Here is a 12,099-nt window from a genome sequence, read left to right on the forward strand (position 1 = left end):
CTATGAAAATTGTTGTATAATGTGTTCTGTGGCTCTGGGAGGAGCTTTCCAAAGTTTGAAACTAAATATCTTGGATTGGGCTTGAAACGCCTTCTAACTGTGTAAAAAGTCAAGCCTACATAAAAACTTTGGGACAAATGTAACAACTCACAAGGTGCATTTTTGGCAAGAAACAATACAATCCAATCACTGAGCTTAAAACTGCTAACGGCGAGCTGAAGCTAAAGCTCACACTGTTGAGAGAATAAAATAAGCTTAATTCATTACTCTGGATTCTGCTCTTTGACCAACTTCTTCATGGCAACAGAGGCCGAGGCTCATGGGCATTATTGTATTTAGTGCTGTCCACCTTGCCAAATGACACACGGATGGACAAAATATGAATTCTTTATGTTGAAATAAAATAAATAAACTGGTAACTATAACATAGGCCTGCGGTCATTACAATATCCAGGAGGGTCCTGTGTTTCTATGGTCAGTAACATTGGAGACATCAATAAAAAAAAAATTGAAATGGGAATACACAATGGGGGGGGAAAGTCCCACACAGATGCTAGTGATTTGCATTACTGGAAATGTCGGATCCAGTGTTTTTGTAGCTTGACTCATAAAGTCAGGCTAGCTCTGCTGCTTTGATTTTGTCTATTATAAATCTTCCTCTTTTGAATCCCCCAACTTTAGGAAAGTGTAATACAAAATCACTGGAGTAGCCCTTTAAATTCCATTTAATCTGTGTTTTTGTTTTGTTTTGTCTCCACTCTATTATGCTGAGGATCATAATTCAGAGTAAAAGTAGCAATAGGCTAGTAGTAGTGCGCCTTTAAACTGCGTGCGTGCGCACATGCGTAAAGTATGCTATAGTAGGTGGTCGCGCATGGCATCTCAGTGGCTGCTCGCGCTCTGCGGTCCTCTGCCGCTGGGTCGCTGCTGATGCCGAGCGGAGCGGGGGCGCCTGTACACATCGGTGTGCGAATGAAACGGGATAGGAGGTTGAAATATGATTATGGATCGACCGAGCCGTTTCTCATTGCTCGGACAGCTGTAACGTCGGCGGACACGCGTGGATTCATCAAAGGTGAGAGTGCGGCTGTGAATCACGGAGGAGATATATCCTCCTTATTCTCCCTGGACCACTTGTCCTCCCCATCTGATGCTGCTGCTGCTGCTGCCGATGATGGTGATGATGGTGATGCTCTAAACGCAACCTGCGTGATTCTCCTCCGGTAAAGGCCAGCTCCCTGCTAATGCCTCTTATTCGGCTGTCGAGACACCAGTGCGAACTGAAAAGATGCAGGATTGCCATTCTTTCTTGTCCAAAATGTTTTATGGGCATCACGACACACCATTCCCATTGCGGAAATAAGGTAAATAGGAAGTTAAATCAGCAATATGGCTGCGTTTTGTGTTCCGCCGTCGCTTCAGACGTGCATTTTAAGTGTTGCAGGATTGCTTACTGTGAGAAATGAGGCTTTAGAAAGCGAGAAGTGGATGATATCAGCGGAAGAGAGGCACTGCAGTAACCGGGTCCTTATGTTGACTCGCGTCAAAAGGATGTTGTCATTACCTCAAAGATGAAGGTGCGGTTACAGTAAAATGCACCTTATAATGATAACCACAGTCTGGATCAAAAAAAAGGCTGATATCGTAATTATTATGGCTTTATGATTATTTATGTGCAAATGATTGAATGCAATTGACTATAAATCCCATGAATTCAGACCTTTATCAGTATCACACTGAGTCTGATCTGTGCCTTTTAATGTGCTCTGGTCTGTGAATTTATTTTGTTCACAAATTATTAGGAACTTCTCTGTTTCCTTATCTGCCATGGTGTGATTAACTACTGCATTAAACTCATTAATTTGCTGTCATGCACTGCTCACATTTTTCCAAACATTGCCTGCCAATGCAAGGCCTGAGTTGCCTACTCATGAATTTCTGCAGTTACTTCATAGGCGGAATATTTACAATGAACCATTGTTATTTTGCTCACATGTGTCTATTGGGTCTCCCACTGCATCGCACGTTTTCTTCCCTTCCCAAGTACAGCAGCGCTCCTGTGACATATCCCTGAAAATACAGTGCATGTTGCCCCATTTAGGACGCCATTTAATATGGAATTAGGCTGACCCAAGTGTTTTCAAGTGCCATCATGGCCAAAGTGAACCCTTAACCCTGACTGAGTTATTGTCATGATTTGCCCACTGAGCTGCAAAGAGCCATAAGACTGTTTCAAGCAGTCAATTGCTGTTTAAATTTAGCATAAAGTGGTTTGTTGCTGTCTTAGGATGCAGCCATATCAGTCAATTAATGGATCAGTGGCACAACAACTAAATGAATTGGCAACTATTTTAGTAAGCGATTAATCATTTCAGTCATTTTTCAAGCAAACATTTTCCGGTTTCAGCTTCTCAAAAGTAAGGGTTTTCTGTTTTAGTCTTTCTTACTGTCTATTATATAAATTCAATATTTTTGGATTGTTGTCAGAAAAACATAACACTTAAAGATGTCACCTTGATGGGTATGACCGCAACTAACGTCTACTATCACTATCGATTAATCTTCAGATTATTTTGTCGATTAATCAATGAATTGTTTTGTCCATAAAATGTCAGAAAATAGTGAACAATGCCGTTGTAACTTCCTAGAGCCCAAGGCGACGTCTTGTTTTGTCCGAACAACACTCCAAAACCCCAAAATATTCAATTTACTATATACGAGGCAGAGAAGCATTCAATTACATTTGTATAGCTGCAACTAGCAAATGTTTTGCAAATTATTATATAAAGTGTCTCTCTGTCTGTCTGGCCAATTGTTGCAACTATGGGCTTTTTTTTAACTCTTTTTTTGACATTTCATACTTTTGATTTTTTGATTTGATTAGGATCCCCATTAGCTGATGCAGAACATCAGCTACTTAATCACTAAAATAATTGTTGTAACCCTGATAATATATAACATAATACTGACTATTACTGCATTTCAGTGGATGCCAGGGTCCTTTCAAAGACCCTTGCTGGTGCCTGTAACCAGCCATAAGAACCACTCAACACAAGCCAGAGTAGCACGTTAGTGACTGGAAACAGGCCCTGTCATATGAGTAGAGATCACTGTGAGAAGAAGACTGTCTCTAAAACAAACAATGAAACAACCAATGCCTGTCTGTAGACTTCCTGAGGGTTGCAGAACATTGGCTTCTTTGCTGTAGCTCTGCAGGTCAGCGAACGCACCCTGTGAACATGCATGTGATCTAGGCATGTTTGGGGCGCTTGGTCCGAGGCTGTCCGGGGCAAACCCAGCGCTTCTCACTCATTGGCCAGCTGTAATGTGCTCCGTGTCCGTCATCATTAAGTGCTTCCTTTGCGGCTCTCAGTCGGTGTCATTAGCCCACAGGATGCAGTCATTGCTGAGCGGGATGTCATGGAGAATTATCATTTGCACAGACCGCGGGCGCTGGAGTGCTCCCCAGCCAGCTCACCAATATCTCTACAGGAAGATAGGGAGGGGAAACAAAAGCACAAATTGAGAGCTAATGAAGTCCTTAAAGGAGGGAGAGAGAGGGGAGGTGTTAATTATTTATTCAAAAGTCAACTACATTTAGTCAGCGAGGAATAGCTTATCCCGAGTAGTAATGTTGACATCAAGTCGAAAGACACCCTCACTAACTCTTCCATTATGGCTTTTCTTCACAGGGTCGATGTTAAGGGCTTCACTTGTTTGACATTCAACCAGCGACAGGTAAATATTGAAATCTTAAGTTATATCTAAGACTAAAGTCTAAAAACAAATACTATTTTCCAATACATTATGCCTCAAATGCATGCACTAATGATATGATAATAATAATAATGATAATATTACATATCTTCATTTCATAAGAACAAGGTAACATTATTGTGAAAGAGCAATTGAAGATCTGTTTCTAGTTCAAACGTCCGCTGTTTAAGAAAAACCTCACCTGAAGAAACAGCATTAAAAGCCCTGATGACACTTATTGAAGAAAAGTAGATTGAAGGAATGAATGAATGAAAAGGAAACCTGTAGTGTTTCAAAGGGAATTTGTCTTCCACAAGTCTGAGTACTATGTTAAAACCAGAAACAGACACGTAGAATGAATTCTCTTTGAAAAAACACAACAAAGTCAACTCTGAAGTCAGGCGTCAGAGCAAAAGTTAAAGTTCAAACTGTTCAATAGAGTCTTTGGTATGAAAGAGATGAGTATCCTTTTTGTTCCTCCCTACAGCATCTGAGTCTTGATTCAGTTGATTCAGTCAGTTTTTGACGCTAAATACAGTTTGTCAACACACTTCAAAGATATTGTTTGACATTTTTGGAAAGGCAGATTTTGTAACCGTTGAACTGAGCGAGGCTAGCCGTCTTTATGCTAAGCTAAGCTAATCGGCTGCTGGCTGTAGCTCGGTTTCAATATCTCTAATAATTTTTAAGCGATTCAAATAGTAAATTAAGTAAAACAAATTGACAGTTCAGTGTCATAATCGGGCTAGCCTTTCAGAGTCTTTCAAAGCAATGAAATTTTCATCCCTAACGTAACTGGTTACATCATCTCTTAAATAGCCAACCAAAGCCATATCATCTATGTATTGTACAGTGAAGTGGATAGCTGGAGTGATGACTAAGACAGTCCTTGATGTACAGGGTAAAGAATAAAGATGAAAGAACGTATTGTGTCCTTCTGGTATACCAGCGTTCAGGATCTCACATGTGCATTCTAGCTGACCACATAACAGAATAATAACCAGATCTTCTATATTTAAAAGATGGTAATTCATGAGCTTCATGTAATCATTTATGTTAAGTCTTACCACAAATATAGTAAGTCATAGTCTGAAACATTTTCTTCAGTTGCACTCATTTACAAATTACATATACTAATCATCTTCACTTGCATGGTTTCTGATTCTGGACAATGAAAGAGCTGTGTTATTAACATGCTGCCGACAGTAAGCATTGCACGCTCTGCTGTTTGATGTGCCACAGAATGATCGAGGAAGGCAGTAAACGAGGCAAGGCCATGGTGGAGAAGAGACAGCTCTTCATGGAAATGAGTGAGTGGAGTCGACTGAGAGAAATCTCTTTTCACTATTTACAGTCAGCAGCGGCTCATGAAATTCTCTGACTGGCTCATATATATTTGGTCCCTCACACATACAGTATAATTCCTCCCACACAAAGACAGTGATAGTGTTTAAATGTAGCTTCTGTAAGCCCGATTGTGTTTGGTAATGATTTTGTTTTATTTCATAACTGGACAGACATAGCATTAATCTGTGATCCGATTTGTTTTGTCTTTATGCTTTTGTTTTGCAGGAGCTCAAAACTTCGATGTTATCAGACTGTCAACTTACAGGACGGCCTGCAAACTGCGGTTTGTGCAGAAGAGATGCAACCGTAAGAGCATGAAGATTTTTCCTCTCATTTTAACTGTTATGACACTGTGCAACCAATAGAAATGTTTGTTCCAACACGGACACAGACAGTCACAGTCTGATCACAGTCTGTCTGTTCCCCCCCACACAGTTCATCTGGTGGATGTCTGGAACATGATTGAAGCCTTTCGTGACAACGGGCTCAACACATTGGACCACAACGCTGAGATCAACGTGTCGCGGCTGGAGACTATACTGTCTTCTATCTACTACCAGCTCAACAAGCGGCTGCCCACCACCCACCAGATCAATGTGGAGCAGTCCATCGGGCTGCTGCTCAACTTCATGGTAGCCACCTACGACAGGTATGGGGCAGGCGCTCAGGGCAGGGGAGTGCTACACTCCACACTGTAGGTGGGGATCGTTAGGGCATCATTTAGATTTTAACAATTCTGATTCCAGTTCCGATTCTTCCTTTCGATTCTGGTTCTTAACGATTCTAGATTCCGATTCTTTAAGGGGTAGAGTAGAAACGGGTCACATGCTTATTTCACAGATAAAAGAAAAAAAAAAGTTTTATTCAATGGTGATATACAGTTTTACAGGGCTTTTTCAATGTAAAATAAGCCACACTTTAGGGCGCTGCTTACTGTGTTCCATGGCTGCAAAACAACAACTTAGTTAGTTACTTGTGTTAAATTTGGAACCGATGATCGGATTCTACACCAAAACGATTCCAATAAACAAACCATTCCATTGGAATCGTAATTAAAACCGGTTCTCGATGCCCAATCTTAGTGATCATTGGAATCACTTTTTCTGTTGGTGGCGTTGATGCAGAAGCCACATCAAAGCAAGGGTTGAATGTTAACAATTGTCTCAGAAGCTAAATGACAGGAAGACATTTCACATTTTAGAGCAGGGGTTTTCCAATGAAGGTATGTCTATTTGGGAGCCTTTGTCGCTGGTTGCATATGTCTGTCAATTGTGACCAGTTTAAAATAATATGTAGAGGCCTAAAAAGATCTCATTTTCTAATATTTTACAGGAAAAAAAAATTAATTAAAAGCAAATCTGAAAGAAAAGAATTTTGTTTAGCAGAATATATGTATATTTTTTTTCAATCATCTTGCTCAGACAAATCTTGCAAACCCTTGTGGGGGTTTTGACCCCCCAGGTAAAACACACACCTATGCTAAAGTCAGTACACTAAGTTGTTTTGCCACCAAAGCCTCACTTGGTATGGTGGATTTTTCAATGTGTCATTATCCTGAATCTCTTTTCCATGGTGGCTGCAATTCAGAAAAGTTATAACGTCTAGGTTTAGTTTTTACATAATCATATGATGAATATCATCACATGTACTTGACATAAACTTACAGATAACTGATGTAAATTACTGGTAGCGTGTTGAACTTTTTACAGATATTACCAATATTTACCTGGCTGCTACTGAAAAAATGTCCTGTTGACAGTCAGCTGATTGAGTAATTTTTTAGTGACCTATCAAAGCAAAATGTTACCCTTTATGACACTAAAAAGAAAGTCTAACACTTTGGGATTATGTATACATTATGCATTGATTAAACTGTTCTATTATTATTCAAATTGAGCAGTGCAAGGACATTCATTTCAACTAATTAGCAAAAGTGTTTGTCATTTTCCAAACAAAAATGTTAAAGAAAATCAATGGTTCTTGCTTCTTAAGTGTAAGGATTTACTGCTCTGCTCTACAAAACAAGACATCTTAAGACATCACCTTAGGCACTGTTCGTTATTTAACTAAGGGGCCACCGGAGGAGTTTTGTGGCCTCTAACCTAAAAAGACGTGACCCTCCCCTCGTCAATAATAATTTTCCTATGACCCTCCAAAACGATTTGAAAAAAAGGAATGACCCTCCCCTCGCGTGCAAGTTTGCACTTAACAAAGAACTACAGATACCATTTGATTTTTACAGCCATGATGTACAGGAGTTAACCTCTGCATTCTCATCTTACATATCACACTCTTCTGTTATGGTGTGGTGGCCATTTCAGTAGATTTACTCACTAACATTGTTGTGGAAACACAATAAGCATGGAAACTAAATGCACACTTCATGCATTACTGCATTACTTCAAATACTAAGTTACTCCTCTAGTAAACTAGTATTCATATGAAATAAAACAATAAAACATTAAGACCATTCAGCAAAGGACGCTGGGATATAACCAATTCAACACTGGTTGCTATGGACTTGTCACTAGGCTTCGTCATTGTATATTTTAGCACGTAGGTAAAGCTGCCGAAGCTGAACATTATATTCCAAAACACATATGTTTATTTTTAAAGTTTTTAAGTTATATTGTAACAATTTAACAATTCGCCCTTATGAAATCCAATCGCGGCACGGCTGTTTTGGAACTCAATAGACAGACGCTTAAATTCAACTAAAATGTAACAGTGAACAATCAGTGTTGGACCTACAATTTGTTGAGATGTCTATCCAAACGCAGAAACCAAGCGCAGTCACACCATAAAACGTTAAGACACGTTGAGAAAAAAGATCCGCATTTTGCCGTAATCCAATGACACAAAAAAAAAAAAGTAATCCACAGCGATCAGTAGATCCACAAACAGAGTCACGGTGTATCCAGCAAGGCCGATATGAGCGTCACATTCACCAGCCAGCTCCAAACAGGTGAACGAGGCCTCTCCACTTCGCTGTTTAAACAAAGTGGAATAAACGTATAAAAGTCCAAATCTACACAAAACCCGCAATCAATTAGTAAGCTGACATCACATGTATATACATGGCATTTAGGAAACCTTTATTGCAAGGTTGGTACGGCAAGATGTCCAGACCAGTGCAACAGTAAGTTTCTTTTTTTTGCGTCCTGCTGCTCCCATCGTCAGCCAGGTAATATTTTTTTTACTAAAGCAGTATATGAAATCTGATGTATTACCTATCACCATTTAGTTGTTTTGTGTTATTTAAGATATTTATTTAATATCTGGTCATGCCAGATGTAATTATTCTACTAATTTTTTAAACAATGCAATTACCTGTTTGAGGCAAACTCCACGTATGTGGTCAGAACCATCTGCTAGGGGGCCGAGACTGAGAGCTACATGGATAAATATGCACCAGACAAGCCACTTTGAAATTTTGCTCTTTTCATGAATAAAAAAGTTGGGTGACCCCCCCACCCAGACTAAAAAATGTTGGATGACCCTCCCCTCAGCAAAATATAAAAAGACATGAACCTCCCCTATTTTCCTCCGGTGGTCCATTCCATAAATACCGAACGGTCCCTTAGACTCAGTTGTGATGGGCATTCACTTTTTATGAATGAGTTTATAAATTGAATGATTAATACGTAGCCCTACTCTGAATAAAAAACAAACAAAGAACATTCTCATTTTCCCATAGTTAATACCAAATTACATAGTTATGTTTTTCCAGGAAACTCTGGAACATAGTAAATTATGGACCTATCATATAGCCTAATTGCAGTTTGAAAGCCCTCTCCACGATGCCAGGATTTAAATTCTGGTGAAAAAATGCTGAATCCTTGTGTAGGTGTATAACTGTAAAAGGTAAACTCCCCTAAATTCCCAGAAAAACAGCACATGACTTTAGTGTTCTCAATGGTAGCTTTGGCCCTGACTTCATTGTACAAACTATCCATCCAGACAGGTTTTAGGCCTCAGAAATCATGCCAATAAGCTAACAAATGTTAGAACAAATGCACATCTGCCTTCTTTCTCTATCACACAGCAGATGTGTAAAAAAAAAGTCCCGATTCAGCTTGAAGTATTCCTGGTGATGTTTTACTCTATATCCCTCCTCCCTCTGTCTGCTCTGTGCTCAAAGCAGGCATCCTGGAGTACAGAGGTTTATTAGTGACTTTCTCATTATTGGACCTTGTGTGCTCAAATTGATTGGCTGCTTGCCGCGTCTAGTCATCGACCCATTCAATTGGTTTACTTTTATCTGTAAGGCCACTCTGGTCCCGCTCCGTTATTATTCATGCTGCCGTATCTCTAGAAAACTTTGTGGAAATGACTGTCTGTGATCACAGGAAGCAGTTTCGCTATCTGTCCCTGAGGTCCAAACTGAATTAGGCAGAAGAGCTTTCATGTACTCTGTTACCTCTGATCGGAAGTCAGAGCTAAATGAATCTGAAATGAAAGAGCTGGTCTCTCTTGGCAAGTTGAAAAGATTTGAAGGGGTCTTGAGGCAGCCTCATAATGACCTGACTATACCATGTTAATCTGTCATTTGAGGCTTAGCTCAGAGTTTTGACATTTAGTTTTGACATAATTGATGAACTTCAAAAGTGCACTGATATGTTTCAAATGTAGTTCGGCATATGCACTGTTGTGTAATGTGTTTTTAATGGGGTTAATTTTTCTTTAGGTTTTCTTCTCAAATACTCTCAGCAGAATTCATGGGTTAAATGAAGAGTTATAATACCGCAGCGCAAAGCCCAACGCAAGTGTCTTTGCTATTTTAAGACCGACACAGTCAATTTCACGTCCAGCGCCCCCATGTCGTTTAAATAGCAAATTAAAGGTCTTACAGGGAGGTGTGTTCAGGTGCATTATTGGCGTATTGCTATCATGAGGCAGCGGGAAGTGATTGCGCCATTGACCAACAAAAACCTGGTCTAAAGTCAATAACACAGCATTTCACTGTTACAACAACAATAGTGTGTAGGGTGGCCTAAAGCATAAACGCATATCTTTTTATGGTGCTGTACATTAATAAGGTATTTAAAAAAAATATTATTTACACATTCATATATCATGTCAAACATACATGTGGAAGGCACATTAAGCTGAACTGTATCTGTGGATGGCTATACTGTGGTGGCTACCTTACCTACAGGCCAGTAAGCCTATCATCACTGTTATTGAGGTTGTTGTTTTTTATGAATAGGCTGATTTATCTTTTTCTAACAATATGTTGGATTTATGTTAATGCATATTTTCAGATGTATTTAATTTCTTTGGGAAAAACACATTTAAAAAAAGTAATAAACAATAATTTGGCAGCCCCCATGCAGTGACTCTGAGGACCTCCTAGGGGCCACGGACCCACTGTTGAAGAGCTCTGCCTTAATACAAAGAATACAAAGCAAGTAGTAAAATACTGCCCCAAGAAAAGCTGATGCGTGTATAGAATTTAAGAAATGTGCGTTCTACTGCTTATGAATGTAACGTCTCACCTTTCTTTCTACTTGCAGTGAAAGCCATGGGAAGCTGACCGTTTTCTCAATGAAATCCATGCTGTCAACAATGTGTGGAGGGAAAATTGTGGACAAACTACGCTGTAAGTACATTTCTAAGCACCCTACATATACCACGTAAGAACATATATATATATATATATATATATATATATATGTGAATGAGCAGCATTTTTGACTTAGCTTGATTTTCTGAAATCTGATGTCGTGGCTACCTTCATGTAGTTGCTCAAATTAAACACACAGGGGCACTGTTGGAACATGCATATGCAGAATGAATTCGCTTTAGGGCTTCACTTGTTTGACATTCAGCCAGTGACAGGTACACATTGAAATCTTAAGTTATATCTTATAAAAGACTAAAGTCTAAAAACAAATACTATTTTCCAATACATTATGCCTCAAATGGATGCCACTAATATAATGATAATATTACATATCTTCATCTCATAAGAACACAAGGTAACATTATTGTGAAAGAGCAATTGAAGATCTATTTCTAATTAAAACGTCCGCTGTTTAAGAAAAACCTCACCTGAAGAAACAGCATTAAAAGCCCTGATGACACTTACTGAAGAAAAGTAGATTGAAGGAATGAACGAATGAAAAGGAAACCTGTAGTGTTTCAAAGGGAATTTGTCTTCCACAAGTCTGAGTACTATGTTAAAACCAGAAACAGACACGTAGAATGAATTCTCTTTGAAAAAACACAACAAAGTCAACTCTGAAGTCAGGCGTCAGAGCAAAAGTTAAACTGTTCAATAGAGTCTTTGGTATGAAAGAGATGAGTATCCTTTTTGTTCCTCCCTACAGCATCTGATACCTGCATCCTGAAGATTAAAGTCTTTGTGGGAAAGATTCATTTTTAGACTGCGACATTATAACAATATCATTTTATCATCTTTGTGCAGTTGTTTTAGACGCAAAATACAGTTTGTCAACACACTTCAAAGATATTACAAAGATAGCTTGGTTTGGCACAACATTGGCCAAGCAGTAGTCAAGCACAAACCTCCTACGTAAATCCAAAACTTGACGTTTAAAATTTTTGCTTTTGTAGTTGTAGTTATATTGGCACCAGTTGTGTTGGTAGGCCAATTCTGTTACCGTTGGAACATGTATGCAGAATTAATTCGCTGTGCATATTTTGACTCTCTTTTGAGAAAACAGGCTGTGGATCAATAATATACATTCACAGACAAGTCAAAAGTGCACTTTCTTTTTTGCTAAGAATATTCAATCTGACATTTGCTGTCTCTTAGATATTTTCTCACAGATATCTGACTCAAGTGGAATCATGATGTTTGCAAAGTTTGATCAGTTTCTTCGGGAGGTGCTGAAACTCCCCACAGCCGTGTTCGAGGGTCCTTCTTTTGGCTACACGGAGCATTCGGTGCGGACGTGCTTTCCTCAGCAGGTAGGAGAAGGATATATATATTCTCCTTCTTCTCTATCTTCTTTTAAATCTCTAATAATT

General features: G+C 39.1%; 1 protein-coding gene across 7 annotated transcripts in view; it reads left to right on the forward strand.

Annotated features, from left to right (window-relative positions):
- The first annotated feature begins 843 nt into the window (after positions 1–843).
- dtnbb (dystrobrevin, beta b) overlaps positions 844–12,099 on the forward strand; it is a 42,531-nt gene continuing 31,275 nt past the window's right edge. For 5 of the 7 annotated variants that reach the window (XM_035994720.1, XM_035994723.1, XM_035994724.1 and 2 more), the window contains exons 1-7: positions 844–1,075; positions 3,693–3,738; positions 4,963–5,066; positions 5,329–5,409; positions 5,539–5,752; positions 10,620–10,705; positions 11,885–12,039. In XM_035994720.1, the coding sequence (XP_035850613.1) occupies positions 4,988–5,066; positions 5,329–5,409; positions 5,539–5,752; positions 10,620–10,705; positions 11,885–12,039 (615 nt within the window). In that variant the 5' untranslated portion in view covers positions 844–1,075; positions 3,693–3,738; positions 4,963–4,987. The other 2 variants (XM_035994722.1, XM_031310054.2) reach the window with 2 other exon arrangements.

Source organism: Sander lucioperca, chromosome 18 (genome assembly GCF_008315115.2).
Source record: "Sander lucioperca isolate FBNREF2018 chromosome 18, SLUC_FBN_1.2, whole genome shotgun sequence".
NCBI classification, from domain to species: domain Eukaryota; kingdom Metazoa; phylum Chordata; class Actinopteri; order Perciformes; family Percidae; genus Sander; species Sander lucioperca.